Source organism: Micropterus salmoides, unplaced genomic scaffold (assembly GCF_014851395.1).
Source record: "Micropterus salmoides isolate LMB-PRFRI ecotype aquatic unplaced genomic scaffold, ASM1485139v1 Ms_hic_scaffold_2, whole genome shotgun sequence".
Classification (NCBI taxonomy): Eukaryota; Metazoa; Chordata; class Actinopteri; order Centrarchiformes; family Centrarchidae; genus Micropterus; species Micropterus salmoides.
In genome coordinates this window covers 26925834-26944037 of record NW_024041150.1, presented here as the reverse complement: position 1 = coordinate 26944037, position 18204 = coordinate 26925834, and the positions used below count along the sequence as shown (strand labels likewise).

Genomic DNA, 18204 nt, shown 5'->3' with positions numbered 1-18204 from the left:
CCCCCAAAACACTAAAATCCTCTGTAGAGCTGAGGTGAAATGCAGTGTTAGGTGATGATTACCTATGTGTTCATCAGTACGAGTGATGCCTTTTACATTGCAGGTGGTTATTTTACCCATTGTATCTATAATAATATTGATTAGAGCAGCTTTAAGCATTTGTCTTTTCAGTGTGATTTGTCATTTTAAGGTAATTGCAGGAAAAAAACACTATTGGCTGTTCTTATAAAAACCCATTGGGGTGACACTGTGTGGTTTGTTGTTCCTGGTCCATTTTAGTCAGTGCGTTTTGTACCACTTACAGACACTGCACCATTCCAGACATGTCTCCCCTCAGAGAAGTGCTCGTAATATTTTGGCTGATAAATACCTTGTTATTTCATCTATTATGGAGAGCCGTACAAGTTTGGCTTTTGTGCTTTAATGGCTTTAACTGCAACTGCAGCTGTTGAAAAATTCAGGGGGATTTGGGTTTAAAACTCACTGCGTTCCAACTACTTCAATCACGAGGAAGCACTGTCAGGACTTTGTGAGCACGGAGGGATGGGGTATTTTTGAATGTACTCCAGGATGCCTTTTGCTCCTAGGCTAATGGTTTGATGGTCTATAGATACACCCAAGTTCTTAATAATTCATAAGTTGTTCTCAGGGCTTAATAAAAGCACTCTGCCACAGCATCTTAAACTTTGCCTTTTGTTTTTTTGTCTGGGGATGACTCCAATAGGCTTTCATGCTTCCACTGGTGGGAGCTAAATTCAGAGTACGACTTAAATTAATTTGGCAAGCAATTTTGGTAATGGCCTTGACAGAGGTGGTATGGGAGATCATTGCGCCAGTCCACCATAATGAAATAAAATACTGTGCTGCTTAGCATTTATCAGAAAAACACGTTCAGACTAGATGCTGCTGGGAATATAAATTAGGATTAGAAAAACATTATTCCTTGTTGTTTTATTTGTGCTGAAATCAAGGTTGAACTGGTTTATTCTCCAGCGTGGCACCACTTTATTAGCTGTTCAATTGAGCTCCGCTCCGTATCAGGTTCACGCAGTTGATTCCAGTATAAATGACGCCCCCAGCCCAAATAGGCAGAACAGTGACTCAAGCTACTTTCACATTACAGAGTGTGTGCATGCTTTGTGCACGTCTGTGTGCTTGTGAGAGTTTAGGGAGGGAAAGAGAGACGGTACGCCATTACTGTCTGAAATGGTGAGTGGCAGCAGGGAAATGGCACCCCTCATTTCTGATTAGTTTGGTCTTTTCCTCATCAGCTGTGCTCTGTTTTTTTGCTTGCAACAGTAACTCACAACTGCCAGAGACAGAGGGGGGGGGGGGGGGGGGGGGCAGTTTTATTGAGGACACAAATCTGAGCCCATATGAACATTGAATTACTTGCATCTACAAAGCTGGAGTTGAGTTTTTGATAATAAATTTAAATTGTCTTTTTACACTAAGCCTATTTAAACTATTTGTTTAAACCTAATATTCTTTTTGGAATATCCTTGCTCATATTACTGTGCATCTGCTTGCCTAAATGAGTGAGTAGTGCTGAAGCTTGGGCCAGAAATACATGGCAGATAGTGTTTTTTTTTTCTCCTTCTTTATCTTATGCCATATCTGTCCATCCCTCCCTGTAATGAAGTGGGCTGTAATTCTGGCACAGACAGATCGTTCGGATACCTTCAGTTTCTCGATTTCCATTTCCAGCCCCCTGACAAGCTGTCCAGCAGATGTCTTCATCACAGATATTTTAGTCTGATGGTGAGATAGGCAGAAGATTGGCGGAAGGGGGAGAGGTGAGAGACTGAGGGAGGGAAGAGGGTGATTCAGTGGAAAGGGGCACGGCCTGCTTTTTCGATGCATACTGAAATGGGTGTCTGTGCAATGTCGATAAAAAGTTTAGGAGGACATTGGGTAAATCTGGAGGACTGCAGTTAAACATAAAGCTTTGGACACAATCAGAGCCCAAACTTTTGAGTAAATATGTTATTCTGTAACGTGGTCCTTTCAGTCACCGAACAATAAGACAGTTTAATTGCCACATTGATGACTTGATTAGTCTCATCAACCTGCTCATCTTGCATACTTGGAGCATTTAGCAAATTTGACAAATTGCTGAAGCGAGATAGGAGGTGGGGGAAAAAAAGAAAAAGCCAGGCAGAGAGATTCCACATTTCCCCTGGAAAATGCTATGCGGGGAGCACTCTTGGCGTACAAGCTAATTGGCTCAATTTAGCTGGTGGAGGCATGTACCACGGTTGGCTTCCGCTAGCGTTGTCTCTGGCGGCTGGTTGCGGACTCCCGTGGAGAACGGCTGGGCCACGGGGCCATTGCTGTGTGTGTGGGGAACAGCTGGCAATGGACGCAGCTGCCTGATTGTAAATCAAGCACTATTGTTCCCCCCATTGAGGTGGAGCTTGTGTGGAAGCTACTGGTTTCCCACCCGCGAAGGAAATGCTGAACCACAAACAAAGAAGGAAGAAGGATGATGTGCAGGTTTTTCATAAAGCCAGTTTCCTGGTAAAATATCTTGAAGGGATCCAAAGGCATTCACTGCAGTGATAGGCAGTAAATTGTTACGCAAATTCTGACATAGCTGAATAATAATTAAATTCAACTAAGTAAAACTCAATGCAGCTATTCCACATTTACACTGCAGTCCTTACGGTACTGAAATGGCAGCCATTCCTCTGGTAAGTGTTATATTGATACAACTTTCAGCCTGGTTTGAGATATTCTTTTACTTTCAGTCCTACATAAAAATGTCTAATTCCTGTCATCATAGCTTCTTCTGTCTTCTCCTCAGTGTACAAAAATCCTTCACAGTCTTTCACAATTCAAACCCAAAAGAGATAACTGTATCTGAAATTACGTTTGTCAAACATTTATAATCTCTCTACACCTTGTGGCCCCCCTTTAATCCTACTCCTTTACCAACCCTTGTTTTCCTCAGCATGTTAAAGCCTTATGTGAGTATCTGTTCCTGGACACTAATAGGATAATTCTTCAGAAACTGGATGGTCGAGTAGTGAGCCCATTCATGTGTTCACACTCTCTGGACCCAGGATCCCGTAGCAATTTGCTTCCCGGATTTACAGTGGGATTTTTAATGTCTTTCTCCTTGAAACTGAAAGGAAATTAAAAACTTTTTTCCCGCATTTCCACAGCATAGATTTTGTGAGACGTTGTCTGTTCAAGGAGACAGGATCCGGACACCACATGCACCAACATCAAAATGAGATCTATTAATATTTCTGATGTAGTAAGAGCTGCCTCATTTACATATTTCAAGGTCCCAAAAGTTTTGGCTTGTGAACCCTCAAAACGCAGAAATGTCTCCTGGGACCCCTCGTCACTGAATGTCTACTGCTTGTGACAAGTTCAATCAAAGAGTGAATTTTAAAATCCATATTGTATTTTAATCATTCCTAGGGGCCTAAATATGTAAAATTAATTTTCAAAATAATTTCCAAGAATAACTGACATGAAAAAGAATTTTTTTTGTTTCTATCATGTTAATCACTTTACGACCCCAGGTTTAGGGCAGTGGATCCATCAAGAACCATTGATGGATAAGTAACCTGGCGGTGTCACTAGATGAAACTTCAGGGTGACCAAAATTGTGGACCGCTATCTGTACAGCCATGCTGCTAACTTGGCAAAGATGCAAAGATTGAAGGAAGATATACAAAACAAATATAACTGACCCTTCAGATTTATCTTGTGGCCCCGGGTTGGGAAGCATTACCCCGCACAATACCTGTTTGTACTTCAGTACATCAGTTACATACATAACTTTAATTGCCTCTACAGCCACAGGGGCCATTATAAAGCAAATTGTCTAGAGAATCAATGGCATTACCGCTTTCGAGAAGCTTATGATAGCAATTGACTTCAGTTAGGAAATCAAGTGTGCTTTTTTAAGAAGATGATTGTGTGAGGGTTGCAGATGGTACAAATGGAACCATTCAGTTATTAGCCTATTAGAGGAGGGACAGAGGGAATGGAGGCAAAATTACAGGAAAACAACTTAAATACTTGCCGGTGTGGGAAATGATGGACATGACATTTTCTGCAGTCCTGGAAAACATTTAACGGAAGTGAAGTGCATTACAATCTTTTCCGTCACCAAGACAACAATGCGCCCCGTCAGATATGTTGGATTGGTAATGACTTTAAATACCAGTCACTCTCTCTCTCTTTCTCACACACACACACACACACACACACACACACACACACACACACACACACACATGCACAGTTGGTTTCAGATAGAGATGATGATTCTTTGGCTCTTGGAATAAAATATTTTTTCTTGAACCAAAGTGGGGTCAGGAGAACAGTATTTGTTAAATGCCACAGCAAGCAACAAGCTATTAGTCGTTTTGCAATTTTAATGCTGTCTACAGAATTGTGTCCAAAAAGGTTTTTTGAGACAGAAAAGGCAGAAAGAGCCGTACAGTGAGGCGGTGCAAAGGTGAGTAGAGCAAAACTGACATCCTCCTTTCCTATGCTCATCACATCCTTCGTCTTTTAACAGCCAGTTGTAGACACTTCCTTTTCTTTATTGGAACTATATCTGTTCCTTCAGAAACATCACACACAGTTGGCAGAGGAATGTGTAATTAGCATATTCATGAGATGAATACAGTGGAAACTTTGGAGTCGCAAGCGACAGGGGGTGGGGGGTGGGGGGCAGTTTGTGTGTGTGTGTGTTTGTTGCGGAACGAAAAAAGCAGATGGCACGGTGACTTTGAAAATCCAAAATTAGGTATGTTTTCATGAACTTCATGCTCATTGGCTATGTAAATCACACAGTCAGACAATCATGAAAGACAATGTTGTGTGTTTTCCAGCTTTTCCACTGAGATCGTGTTTGTTGATTGAAATCTGTTCGGCACTTGGAGTCGCTTAACTCTTTTAATTCTGTGTGTGTGTGTGTGTGTGTGTGTGTGTGTGTGTGTGTGCCCCCTCACATCCACTAGTCTCTATGTTTGACTTAGTTGGCCTCTAATGGACAGAAACATCAGGGTCTGTCTCCTCACATAAGTCATGTGATTGCAATCAGAAAGTGTGTTGTGGACACAAACTAAATCTTCAGCCTTCGACCGTAAACTGTTTGTATTCCTCACTCCAGCCAAGACTTCTTTTGTTGATTTTGGAAATGAACAAATGAACAGTCTGCCAGTCGTCTTTAGACTGCTTTTTGTTATTACAGTATGGGTGTTCTTTTTTGCTCTAGCGTTGTATCTTTGATGTTGATCTTGGAAGGATGTTAACTTGAAATCCTGGCCTTCAGGTGGTGTGATCTCTTTATGCCTGTCTGGTTTGGCTTTGGATAAAAACAACTTGGTTTTTGAGCTAACTGTACCCTTAAGAAGAAGAAAAGTGGAGGCCTATGACACTGCCACGTCTCCATCCATCCATCCATGCATGAAAGCTGAATGCACAGTGTCTTATCTCCAAACTTTTAAATGATTTCTTGGTACTGCTGTCTAAGCTTGTAGAGACTCATTAACTGTGTTAAATAGGGTTGGAGTGGTGCTAATTGTTAACAAACCAATCGCTAATAATGCAGGCTCTAATTAATTTCTTTTTCTGACTCTACAAATGATAGCCAATTTGTTAAGTTTTATCAGTGTGCAAGTGCATGGTTCTACAGTAATAATCTAATAGAGGCAGAGACATATTGGAGGGTTCTGGGCGCATAAGGAAAGGAGCTATACGCTGTTTTCAGTTAGCATCAGATCGGTTTACAAAATGCATCCCCAATATTGCATTTTTCTTTTACACTTACTGAAATTAACCTACATTGTGCTTAAAGTGAGACTATGCAAGTTTTGAAAGAAGAAATAAATAAATATTCATATCGTAAGAAAGACAATGAACTTTTGCTTAATTCCTTACACTCTGGCGTTTTGCTACTGCAGCCTTTCGTGGTCCGTTATGACCGGTAAGTTGCCTTTGGTGGATAGCTAATTTTAGCAATTGTTTAATGGTTTAATTACAAAAATAAAAAAACAAAAACAAAATGTAAACACTAAAAAACCCTACCAGCCAAGAAACATGTTTGTTGTTTCCTGGTTGTGGTCCCTTTCCACTCGCTCTCCTGTAGGCCGTGTACTAATGACGTCTTCTAAAGTAACTGAGACGAGAATGAAATTGAATGTGCCATTGCATTGTAATTAACACTTGTGACCACAGAGGGTGCTGTTCAGTAAAGTTACATAGTCTTGCTATAATAAGATCTGCTGTTGTTATTATTTGTTATTAAGTTAGGATTCCCCAAACAGCCTAAAGCAACATCTGTAGCTCTAAGCAGGAGGTAGCGTGAGGCACAAAAAATCAGTGGGAGGTTTACAGTGAGTGACTGGCTTGACTATCAATCTTTCCCTACTTTTGACCAAGTAGTTTAGTTTCCTAAACTTGAAAAATGTACCTCTAGTCTAATTTTGGCCTATCAAAGGGCACTAGATCAGTGAAACAATCACAAGGGTCATTTTGGAATACGTTTTTGGAGTAAGTATGAGGATTAGCTGTAGTGAGTTACACAAAGTGTGTAAATACACTGTATGTATATAACGTAATGTGTATATGTATATTTTTATTCTTACATGATTATGTGTATATTTCAGATATGGCACGCCGTTGGTGCACGTTGGAGGGCGGCTTCCTAAGTTACTATGAGAGCGAGCGAAGCCCGTCGGCCATCGGCAGGGTGGATGTCACCGAGGTGGTTAGCCTGGCTGTCAGCACTAGAGAGACAATGACTGGAGCTGGGTATGAACACACATACATGTCTCCAAAATCTACTGTAAAATTTTGAGTCGAGCTCAGAAAAACGTGTTGTTTTGTTAATATGTTTGTTTGAATTCATGGAGTTGATTTTCTTCACCTAAACATTAACATAATTGATGAAATGGTTTAATAATGATTTCCAGTCTTGATATTAATATATAACATTTAATATTTATCTAAATCCTGTGCAGGAAGTGGTCGTTTACATATATTTCAAACTTTAAATGGGGATTTAATTTACACTCAACATTTAGATATCCTCTTATATGTGTACCCACCCCCATGCTTAATTTGCATACCCTCTGCTAAATCATAATATATATGTTCCTCCTGTGTTAAGGACAGACATGCCATACACACTCAAACACCTTTCAAATGATTTATTTTCTTTTATTTGGCTAAATTACAATTTGATTTGACATGTGATTCATATATTACAGAGCTTCCTTCTGGTTTAACATAAACACAAACGTAAACACAGGCTTCTGCATAGTTTCTCTCCGTAGTCATATGTCTCATTAGCATAATCTTAACTTGAGCATTATTCAATTTAACAGAACCCATCAGGGGTTTATGAGCACTATATTTCCTGTTTGGTGGCGATGCAGGCGAACGGCGCAGCTTTAATGTCGTTCATTTTACCGTGCCACCTTCCCTATCACTCTCTCTCACATTATGATTCAGTAAAAAAAGAAACTTTCTGACTGACAACAAACTTTTTCTTTATTTCTTCTGGAAGTGTTACCAACACACAAAGAAGAAACAGATGTCTCGATCTATTCTTGCTCACCCTCTCCCTGCTCCCATTGGGTCGCACTATATGTGTGTTGGTGTGTGTGTGTGTGTGTGTGTGTGTGTGTGTGCTTCAGTCTGATAATGGCATATGATTAAAGCATAAGCCCAGGTCCTTAATGACAACAGCAGATGTTATGAAGAGGGAACAGTGCTTTTATTTGTAAATGTTATTTATACAGCCATTAGAAACACATCTGGCCAGCTAAAACTATGCCCTTTCTAATGAGCTGGACACATTCAAACAGTTGTGACAGGTTACAGTGATACTTTGTGTGCAGAGATTCTGCAAAGCAGTGGTGACATGCGCTGCTTTTAGCTTAGCGCGCACATCCCAGCTACAGGTCATGGCGTCGCCCACAGAAAGGCTACTATTTCTCTGTGGCTAACACTCATAATGACTGTACGTTTCACTAGATTAAATTCTGCCTCACTCCCTCTCGCTCCTGCAACTTCCAGTGTTCCCAGCATGCCTGTGCGCAGAGAGAGCGGGGACGCCTCACCTCTTGACTGTCTGGCTCTCATGAATATTAACGTATATGCAGATGACACACTCCCACCAGCAGCCTATCGCCACGCTACAGGAGGCCGTAGGTGTCGCTTCCATTAAACACGGCATTTGGGTAATTTCACCGTGGCAGAGGACACCGTGAATTATAGCGCGGCCCTGACACATAGGTCTGCCTAAGTTGTATGAATATTACAAACCCGCTCACTAAGGAATTAATGCAAAGAGAGTGTGTTGGCTGATGATAAGTTGAGGTTTTCTGGGGACTTTTTTTGGCTCAGCCGCCTGTTCTGACAAGAATATTTCTAAGTTAATTCTGACCTTCAAATTCAACTGAAAACCTTGGAAACAAACCTTTCTGCTCTCTCCCCGTTTTTCTATTTCGTCTTTTTGGCTGCGTTTATGCACCATTTCACTATCTCCGTCGCTCCCTTTCTCACCGTTGTCTCCTCTCACATGCACCAAGAAGAATAGCAGAGTTTTTAAAGACTTTTAGAAGGGCTTAGTTGCTAACTTTGCCAGCGAGATGGGTTATATATATATGAGGACTGGGGAATTAAGGCTTTCTCAGAGCACGCAAAAGCCTTCAGGAGAAAATAAAAGGCTACAAAAATACATATGATAACTTTATGCATGCTTAAAAGTACAGTTGAGTCTTGTGCAGCAGACTCTTCCACAAGGGCAAGTGCGTTTAGGCTCTGTCAAACTTTACTCCACCACAAAGAGTTTGTACCATAGCACACTCAAATAAGCCCATGAGCTTGTGTTCTGTAATTAAATTGAATTAAAATTATTTAATTTAATTTTTTAAATCTAGAGACAGTACATAAAAAGATTAAGTCTATACTGTTATAAATAACTAAAATCACTTGTTTTGTCTTTTTTTATAATATGATTGAGGGCTGGTGGCCTGAACAAGGCCATAAAGCACAAGAATGTGTCCTGTGTGATGACGGCTGCATGTTGTCTCTTATGAAGTTGCTTTCACTCTCTTTATTTCTAGCTCGCTTTCACTCTCCTCAGTAACTCCCTCCCTCTGTGAAGCTCAAAATGCAGCGCTCATCTCTTATGCCTCTTCTCCCTGTGTCCTTTCTTTATGATACCATTTGGCCAGCGTATTGCCGTACCCCCTCCTTCATGCTCCCTCTGGGAGCCCCTCGAACAAGTGCCTACACATCTGCAGATGAAGGGGGGGGGGGGGGGTGCTGCAAGGTCACATAAACACCCATGTCTCGCCTGTTCCCCTGACACGCGCGAGAAGAGAGCGACTCCGCGCTGCCCTGACCCCCTGTGACACGCCAGCTTAAACACCCATCGCTGTAGCATTTAGAGCCTCCAATGGAAAACGAGATGTGGCGGTGTGTTCAAACCATTAAGATAGTGATACTCTAACCTCTGTACCTTCACTGAGAAAGAGACAAAGAGAGAGAGAGAGAATAGGGGAGGCAGAAACGACATGAGGAGAACGACCAACAAAGATTAATAGCTGCCTTTTCGCTTCCGACAGCAAGGGTTTTGTGTGTGTGTGTGTGTGTGTGTGTGGATGAAAAGGCGTGGGAGTGCATGCATTCCACATCTTTAATTTTTAATTCCACATTTTTAATTTTTTTGAAGGATTATATATTAGGTGTGTATATAACCTTATGCGCACATACATTTTTTGTATTTATCATATACTACCCAGGAGAGTGAATGTTTGTCACTGACTGACTGACACACATAAAAAAAACACCTGCATCACAGTTTCAAGACAAAATCTGAATATCAGAAATACATAGACATTACAGCATATAAGCAAAGCTACTTTATATCAATACGACAGGTGAAGATTTCAATAATAAATAAATAGTTTTTCTTTATATTATATGTCGAAAGTATATTTGTAGGCATCTTCTGTGTGAAAACATTTAAAGAAAGACAATCCTGATGAACCTTAAGTAAGCAAGTAGATGAAATCTCATGGACCGATGTGTGGAAAAATGCAAGGCATCAAATGAAGCCAATTCAAATACTCAGCCAGTTATATTATACTCTTACTCATCTGTTTCAAATGTGTGTATGAGACAGTAATCCACTTTTACTCGAGGCAGAACTCTTAACATCAGATAAAATAAATGTCTGATAGTTTTCTTTTCCTTTTCCAAAAACAAACTTAAAGCGGTGATAAATAATATCATACAGTATAGTCGGCAGTGTGTGGCAATCTGTTACAATAATTTGTGTCAATCGATGGTTGCTGTGGCCTGTGTGGTGTACACAGCTAAAACAGTATAATTTACTTTCAATGGTCAGCATGTAAAAAGGACTAATGAGCATATTTTCATCATTTGGGTTGATTGGGGGAGAGTTAGCCGAGGGAAGTCAAAGCTCAGCTTGTTGAAACAGTCAACACGACTTACCATATTTTTGGTATTTCAGACAATATGCCAACGCGCAATACCTGAAGGTTAGCAAAGTGGGCAGTTGGCAATAGAGTATATTCACAATGGTACATTATTCATTTTTGCAAGTTGATCTTCAGTCTGGTAAAGCTAGTCTTGTGTGTGCAAAGATGCACAGATTAGGGTGTTTCTTCGCCTGTTTCTTGTTTGTGGGGACACTTTCCTTTCCAAATATTTAACAGCGAGCTGTGTGTCTCTGTCAGGGCTGTGTTTTCTGTAGAGTTGTACCTGCAGACAGAGCGAGTACTGATTGTCGGAGCTGAAACACAGGAAACACAGCATGACTGGATCCAGGCGCTAACAAAGGTGACATACTTTGCATACAGCACGCTTATTTTCATTGCCTCCTTTATAAGTTTGTTTTTTCACTTAAAGTTACAAAGAAGAAATGTGCTGCAGAACTACAGCACATCCACCCAGTGCTGTTTCATTCACTCTGCTGCTTTGCAACATACACAGTCACACACACACATTGTCCTCAGTGAGCCCCATGCTGCCTGTGCTGTGACAAGTGGTCTTGCTATCTCTTCCCCAACACACTGACAGGATCTTGCAATAACAACACTACATAAATATGTCCCCTATTCCCTTTTTTATCTCTTTAATCCCAGGCAACCCAGTCATAGATAGTGGGAGGTATAACGGCATTAGTCCATATGTCTCTCCATCTGTACCATAGGCCTTCCACACCTCCGTATTTCAATTTGAAACACAGAACAATGGCCAGACTGAGCCGGGGCGTGAGCGTGAGAAATGTGCTTGGAGAGACATTCAGTCAGGGAGCAGAAAGTGAAAAGTGGTTTATCCCTACAAGAAGGCTACACCTGTTGTGTTTTTGTGATGTACTTCATTTTGAGGTGACGGTAAAAAGTTTCATACTGCTAAATGTGAATGTCCTTAATTTGCCTGCTCTCTCTGTTATGCATGTGACGCGCAGTGCTTCGTCCCGTCTAAAGTCGAGGGATTGGTGCAGAAAGACAGTGAGCTGATTGGCAGACTGCATTACAAAGAAGGCCATGACCTGTACCACTGGAGGATGGGCTGGTTTATGCTGGAAGGCTCTGCCCTGCACTTCAGCTCAGGAGAGGAGGGTGAAGAGGAGGAAGTGCTTCAACTCAAACAGTTACAGGAGCTCAGTAAGCATATTTGCTTTATTTCTTTCTTTCTTTCTTTCTTCGTTTCTTACTTTGTCTCAAGTGCCGGGAGGTTAACGACATAGTGACTACCTGCAGTCTTGATCATTAACTGGATAATATGTTAGCACAGTCATTCTTTGTAGAACTGAATGGTGTGATACAGCTAATATAATAGCTTCCTTCAGTTGAAGTCTCTCTATTCCCCCAAAGGTCAGCACTGTCAAGATGGTTTGCAAAGGGTGCAAATTGGGGTGTCAAAGTTAAACTGCAAAAGCATTAGGGTTGGGTACCATTCACATTTAAACCAGAACCTGGAATTTGGTACTTTACTCTGTTGTGGTAAGTTAAAATAAACAATAATAAATGAATTATAAACAAGGTAAAATAAGTTGTTTAGGCTACCTGTGTCCAAATATCTCAAGGTCTTGTTGTGTCGACTTTTTTTAATTGAAGAATAGCACTGCTGTCGAAGCGATATACCCACTTTATTTCCAATAAGTTTGTCACAATAAAAGGCCTCTGTTAGTTTGACAGCAGAAAGCTTTTAATATGCAGCAGCAGGAAAGTAAGATTTGGCACAATTTGTGACCGCGGTACTTCTTGGCGGCTTGACATGAGTTCTGTTACATGTCCATTTCTGCGGTACAGACCCCTAAAGACAGTGAAGAAATACTTACCCAGCAAAAACATACAGATAATAGAGAACAGAGAATATTGAAAATCTTGTGAATTATATATAGGCATAGCATAATCTGAAACATGAGCAATTTAACTCAAAATAAGAAGACAAACCATTTTTAAACGTAAACGAAATGATGTTAAGCATCGTGTGTTTGAAGGTAAGTTACACCAGTCTGAAGAAGCCTTAAACATAAATGCTCTCTTTGCTATTGCTTATCTGACTGTAGGAGTGGAGAACAAGTAAATATTGTGTAGAATGCCTCAAATTATATATTGAGGAATATAGTACCAAAAACAGTTGTAGGTAATGAGGATAGCTGAAATGTACGCATTTAAAAATGAGTTGCAGCCAGTGAATGTGTCTTCTTAGATTGAGTGAAGGCCAACTACATGAGTTATACATTGTACAGTGATGAATACTAAAGGAACATCCAAGAGAAAGAGAGACAACATCGGCGTAGTCAAAAGATGGTAATATAAGGTGCATGGCAAGTTTCTTTCATACAAAACCGTTTCTAGATGAAAAAAAACCCGCTTACTACTTAAAACACATGCAATACTCATTCAAAAAGGTGTGTCTGGTGTGGTGGAGCCCGTACTGAGCTAAGCATGATTGACTTCTTGCATTAATACGTACATTAAAGAAGCACCTTAAAACTTACTTAAACTCATTTTTGTTTAAATACATTTATCACAGTTCTGTCCCAAATTGCCACAGCTTACAGTCCCTGGTGAAATAGCTTCAGTGGAGCTTTTAATACCTTTTTAAAAGTCTCTCAGCCCAAAATGACCACATCTGTTTATGGTTGATAGTGTCAGTGGTCAATTGCAGTAACTCAGTGATGAATTTGCTGAAATTTCTGGATTTTTAAAATGCACTCACACCATTTTGATGTACTGTGTAATTTCCAAAAAGCTAGCAATCCATAACACCCTCCTACTTGCTTGCATTTATAACCACTTAAGGATGTCAGAGGATGCATGCGAGCCACCAGTGTCAGATAACATTTCAGCTTCTCACACCATTACACATTCCTGTTGGATCTCTGCTCTAATTGGCTGGCTCAGTCGTCCATAATAAAATCATCTTTTGAGGGGACTGGAGAAACAGAGAAGACGCCGCAGACCTTTATATGAGGAAGTGTTCTGTTAATTTGAGGGCAGTAAAGGTCAGTGTAACGTAACGCATCGTCAAGAGAGCATCAGCCAAAATAGGGTTTGCATTTCTTTAAGATATGGCGTGAAAACATGATTTTAGAGAGATTCATGTGACATTTGTTAAAATATTCAGTGTGATGGTAGCATTCTTTCCACTGCCCACTAACATGAATTATGCCAATATCTCCACATTACTGGCAAACCACAGTTATTTAAAGGATAGTCAGTGGAGGGAAGCTTCTAGTTACGGTTGACGTTCACACATACTTTGGCAGATTGATCGATTGCGCCACTGTGATGAGAATCATCGGATCTTTTTAATCCATTTACAGCTCGACGTGGATCAAATCGGGCAAAGTGAGGCCTCATCTTCTCACCTTGGGCGGGGTAAAGAACTGCAGCGGTCCTCATTTTTATTCCCGGCTTTCTCAAATCATATTTGTCACAGCCAGCGAGCCGTTAGCGCCAGAAGGGACTGTGTTTTGTCAGGGGATGGTAGGTTCTGGAGTATTGAAAGGACCCCTTTAGGAATCGCAGTCTGTGACATGGGATTAACTGTTATTTTCTCTGCAGTGACACCGCCACATGAAAGGTGCCCCTGTGTAGGAGCGAGGGATTTAATAAATACACTTTCAATTAAAAACACTACATGTTCCCAACATGCAGCACTTCAAACTGCACAAGTTCAGTGCAAGTGTGATGCAGTCAATTCCTGGTTTTTCTAACTCCAGGCTGGCAGTTATGACCAAAGCTTTTCTGAAGGGTTTTTATTACTGCAGGTAAACTGTCTTATGACTATTACTATAAGTTTTACTGTCTTTAGTTTATTTTTCAAATTATTCTATTGATCTTTGTCAATTGTCAATCTTTGTCTTGGATATCAAACACTTTGTTTTTGCAAAGTGCTGTATAAAAAAATAAATTTATATGTAAACAACAAAAAAGAAAGAATCCCATCCTATAAGAGTGCACTACCTCTCAAAATGGCTTTCTGGGGGTTCAGCTGTGTACTTGAGAGAGGATTGATCTTTTTGTGATGTCTTGTGTCAAGATGTCTGCTGCACAAATAACTAGAACCAGAGTTAAATGAGGAGGAAATGACAGATACAGTTGGATAATCATTAACCTGTCACACAGCACAAATCAGCCTTCCCACCCAGAACTTTGAAATGAACGGCTTTCAAACAAGATAAGCACATTAACTTTGAACTCATTTCTCAGTAGATTTCTCTTAAGGCAGTGACTAAATAGGGAAAAAATGTTAATCCCACTGCTCTGCTCAATCATCTAAAAATTAAGATAGGCATCATCACAAGACTGCAGTCCAGCATATTTAGCAGTCAAATTTGAGTGTGTCCACACTGAGGTTCATATAAAGGCAAAATTAGATTTTAAATCATTTTTCAGGCATTTAGCAATCACGGCTAGCATGATCAGAAAGAGCTAGAACTGTTTCTGATGATTCACGTTCATTTGGAAGTTAACATAATAATAAATAAGTAATTGCCAGGGCCAAATTCTGATCAAATGAAAATCTTTCTATGTGTTGGGAAAGTCTATTGCTACACAGTACACACATTACAGTTAATAAAACCAATCCAGTGTAGCCAAGATGGTGTATAATTTTAAAAAGATAACCCTACTTAATGTTCCAACGCCTTTCAAGTATCAACAAATTTAAAATTTTTGCGAGAAATCGATATCGCTTCTCTGTGGAGTTTTTGACCTCCAGTAGCACTGTGGAGCTGTTTTTCCATGCTTGGTTCCCCATTTAGGCCCCATCCACACTATTGCGCTTTCGAATTAAAACAGAGACCTTTTGCTACGTTTGCACCTGCCGTCCAGACTAAAACCTAAAGGGTAATTTATACTTCTGCGTCGAATCGATGGCGTAGGCTACGGGGCTACGCAGAGGCTACGCCGTCACTTGACGTGCACCTCCTCAAAAATGTAACTACACGTCGAGTCGAAGCGGACCGTAAGCACTGTGATTGGTCGGCTGGGTAGCCTCGCAATACCTCCGAGCCGACCGGAAGTAGCCCGTGCTTTGAATAACTTTTACTAGCGGCCAAAACGGCAGCTGTAACACAGTGAATCAATATATTTGACCGTCGCAACCCGAGTGAAATGACTCGTTTCGCTATCAGAATGTGATCCATTCGCTCAGTAACATTTGAAAAGGCTACACCAGCCGCACGTATACAATTTTACCCACATTTACGTTAGCGGAGGGCTGGAAGTTAGCCTGCTCGGCCGGCAAAAGTCAACACGGTGGACGCTGCAGCGCTGCTGCCGACTAGCGTTTGGAGGTGTAATCGCAGAATGAAGGACACACCTACGCACAGGTATAAATGCATGGCTACATGCGTAACCTACAGCATAGGTACGCACGTAGACCCTACGCAGGACTATAAATGGGCCTTAAAACAGAGAAGTTTAGAAATGCTGCCGACCCCGGAGGGCGTTTAAGTGAAGATGGGCCAAAACGGAGGACTTTAGAAACGATGACGCAGATGCTCACGCTCGGCTCTCTGATTTGGTCTTGCAAAGCAGAAACCCGATGCTACTGACCAGGTTTTTGACATCGTATTTTTATAAAAATATTATGTACCGTGCAAATAACACTTATCTGCCTACACTTGTACTGTGCATGTCGCCGTTTCCTTTATGACGACTCCCAGTCAGTTTTCCGCGGCCACACTCCCGTGTTACATTCATTAACAGTCCCAGCTCGATATTGGTGCATGCAAAAAAAACTGGTCTGATGCTTTGTCTGTCCCAGTGTACCTGAACGGGCCCTAGCTGTGCGTTTTCAGTCGTTTTAATGTAGACGGAGATCAACTCCAAAACACAGCTATAATGCTGGTGTGGACGGAGATTGTATTCGTTTTAATTCTCTGTTTTTAAACTAAAACGGAGTAGTGTGGATGGGGCCTTAGTTTATCGAGCGCTCAGGAACATTCACGCATGCAGTAAAGTTTATTTGTATAGCACCTTTCAGAGATAAAAATCACAAAGTGCTTCACAATAAAATGTAAAACAATACAACATAGTAAAATACAATGCATAAGAAAATTTAAATACATATAGAAAATCTAGAACAAAACCATAAAAAACCCTCGTCTAACTAAAAGCCTGCTTGAATAGCAGACTTTTCAGTTGCTTTTTAAAAGAATCGAAAGAATTAAGACAACGTAGAAAGGGAGGCAATGCATTCCACAGCCTAGGTGCCACTGCTTGAAATGATCAATCCCCTCTGGTTTTAAAATGAGTGTAGGGAACCACTAACAGCCTCTGACCTGATGACCTCAGACTACGGGTCAGAGTATGAAGCTGTAACAGCTCAGCTATGTAGGGAGGAACTTGACCGTGCAGGGATCTAAAAGTAAGAACCAGGATTTTAAATTTAATTCTATGCTGGACTGGTAACCAGTGAAGTGCTGCCAAAACAGGTGTGATGTGCGCTCTTTGGTTAATGTGAGTAAAAAGCCTTGCAGCAGAGTTCTGAACAGCCTGGAGACGGTAAAGCTGCTTCTTGCTCAAACATGTAAAAAGACTGTTACAGTAATCTAAACGAGAGGAAATAAAAGCATGAATGATATTCTCTAACTCACCCTTTCGACACCCAGGTGTCAAAATACACATTCTTGCCACTTGACACTATTCCACTGATCAACAACAGGTGGTAACACGCCAAGATTTGCTGCAATGTGCCAGCAAAGACAGATGAAAGATGAATTGGTTAGCTAGCAGAGATGGATGTAAACAAAGCTGTATTTAAATACTTAAGAAAGGAAATTGCCTACAACACATTTGTTGTTGGTGAGTAACACATTGAATGTAAACACAATTTGTGTTGATGTGTTTTTTACAAGGAAACTGTAAGTGTCCCATTATGGGTTGAGAAAATGTTCCTGCTACCTTCAGGTTTTCACTGGACAGTGACATTATGGAATATCTAGTATATAATATGGGGTAAATAAAATATATGATTTAGCAAAAAGTGACCAGCCGTTATTTTCTTATAAAATATCCATATCAATGTCTGCCAATATATCGTTTTTGTGGAAGAAATATTGTGAGCCAGGTTCAGGTGTAAAGAAGTTTCAGAGACTGATGAAGACTTAACATAGCATGGTTTGAGCCCGGCCGAGGAGATACTGTGCCAGCGTATAACATGAACATGTCAAATGTCAACACCTTTTGGTCCCCTTTATGTTTCTGTCTTACCCCTGGAGCCTGTAGGTTTCCTGATTAGGTCATCTTTTGCTGACTTTGCTTAACCTAAAACAACAACTCTATCTGATGTTTAGACTCCAATGCTACGCTCATACTGGAATCTATCACTATCCATGAGTTGTACTCTAATCTGTGGAGCCAGTAAGATCTTGTAAACATTCTTGTAAGACTCAACCCTGTAAGATTCCCAGAGAACACCGACATCTGCTCACCTGACGCCTGAGCTACTGTCTCACCTTATCAGTCTGGCTGTTGTCTCCCTAACAAGGACAGTTACATGTGATAGAGAACTACAGCTGGAAGGGCAGTGAACACTTGTGGGGTCAGCTAATAAGTCCAAGCTAGACCTGTCTTACCTTTCCCTGTTACATCACTTAAGACCCCTAAGAATATTGTTTAACAGTTATCAAATTTTGTATCAATATCAGTAAAAACCTCAAAAATCAGT

At 40.7% G+C, this 18204-nt stretch overlaps 1 protein-coding gene across 3 annotated transcripts in view; it reads left to right on the top strand.

The window, feature by feature from the left end:
* Positions 1–18204, top strand: part of zmp:0000000660 (arf-GAP with Rho-GAP domain, ANK repeat and PH domain-containing protein 2) — a 126553-nt gene that overhangs the window by 80594 nt on the left and 27755 nt on the right. For all 3 annotated transcript variants that reach the window (XM_038730721.1, XM_038730722.1, XM_038730720.1), the window contains exons 16-18: positions 6639–6783; positions 10746–10848; positions 11480–11678. In XM_038730721.1, the coding sequence (XP_038586649.1) occupies positions 6639–6783; positions 10746–10848; positions 11480–11678 (447 nt within the window). The remainder of the gene's footprint in view (positions 1–6638; positions 6784–10745; positions 10849–11479; positions 11679–18204) is intronic.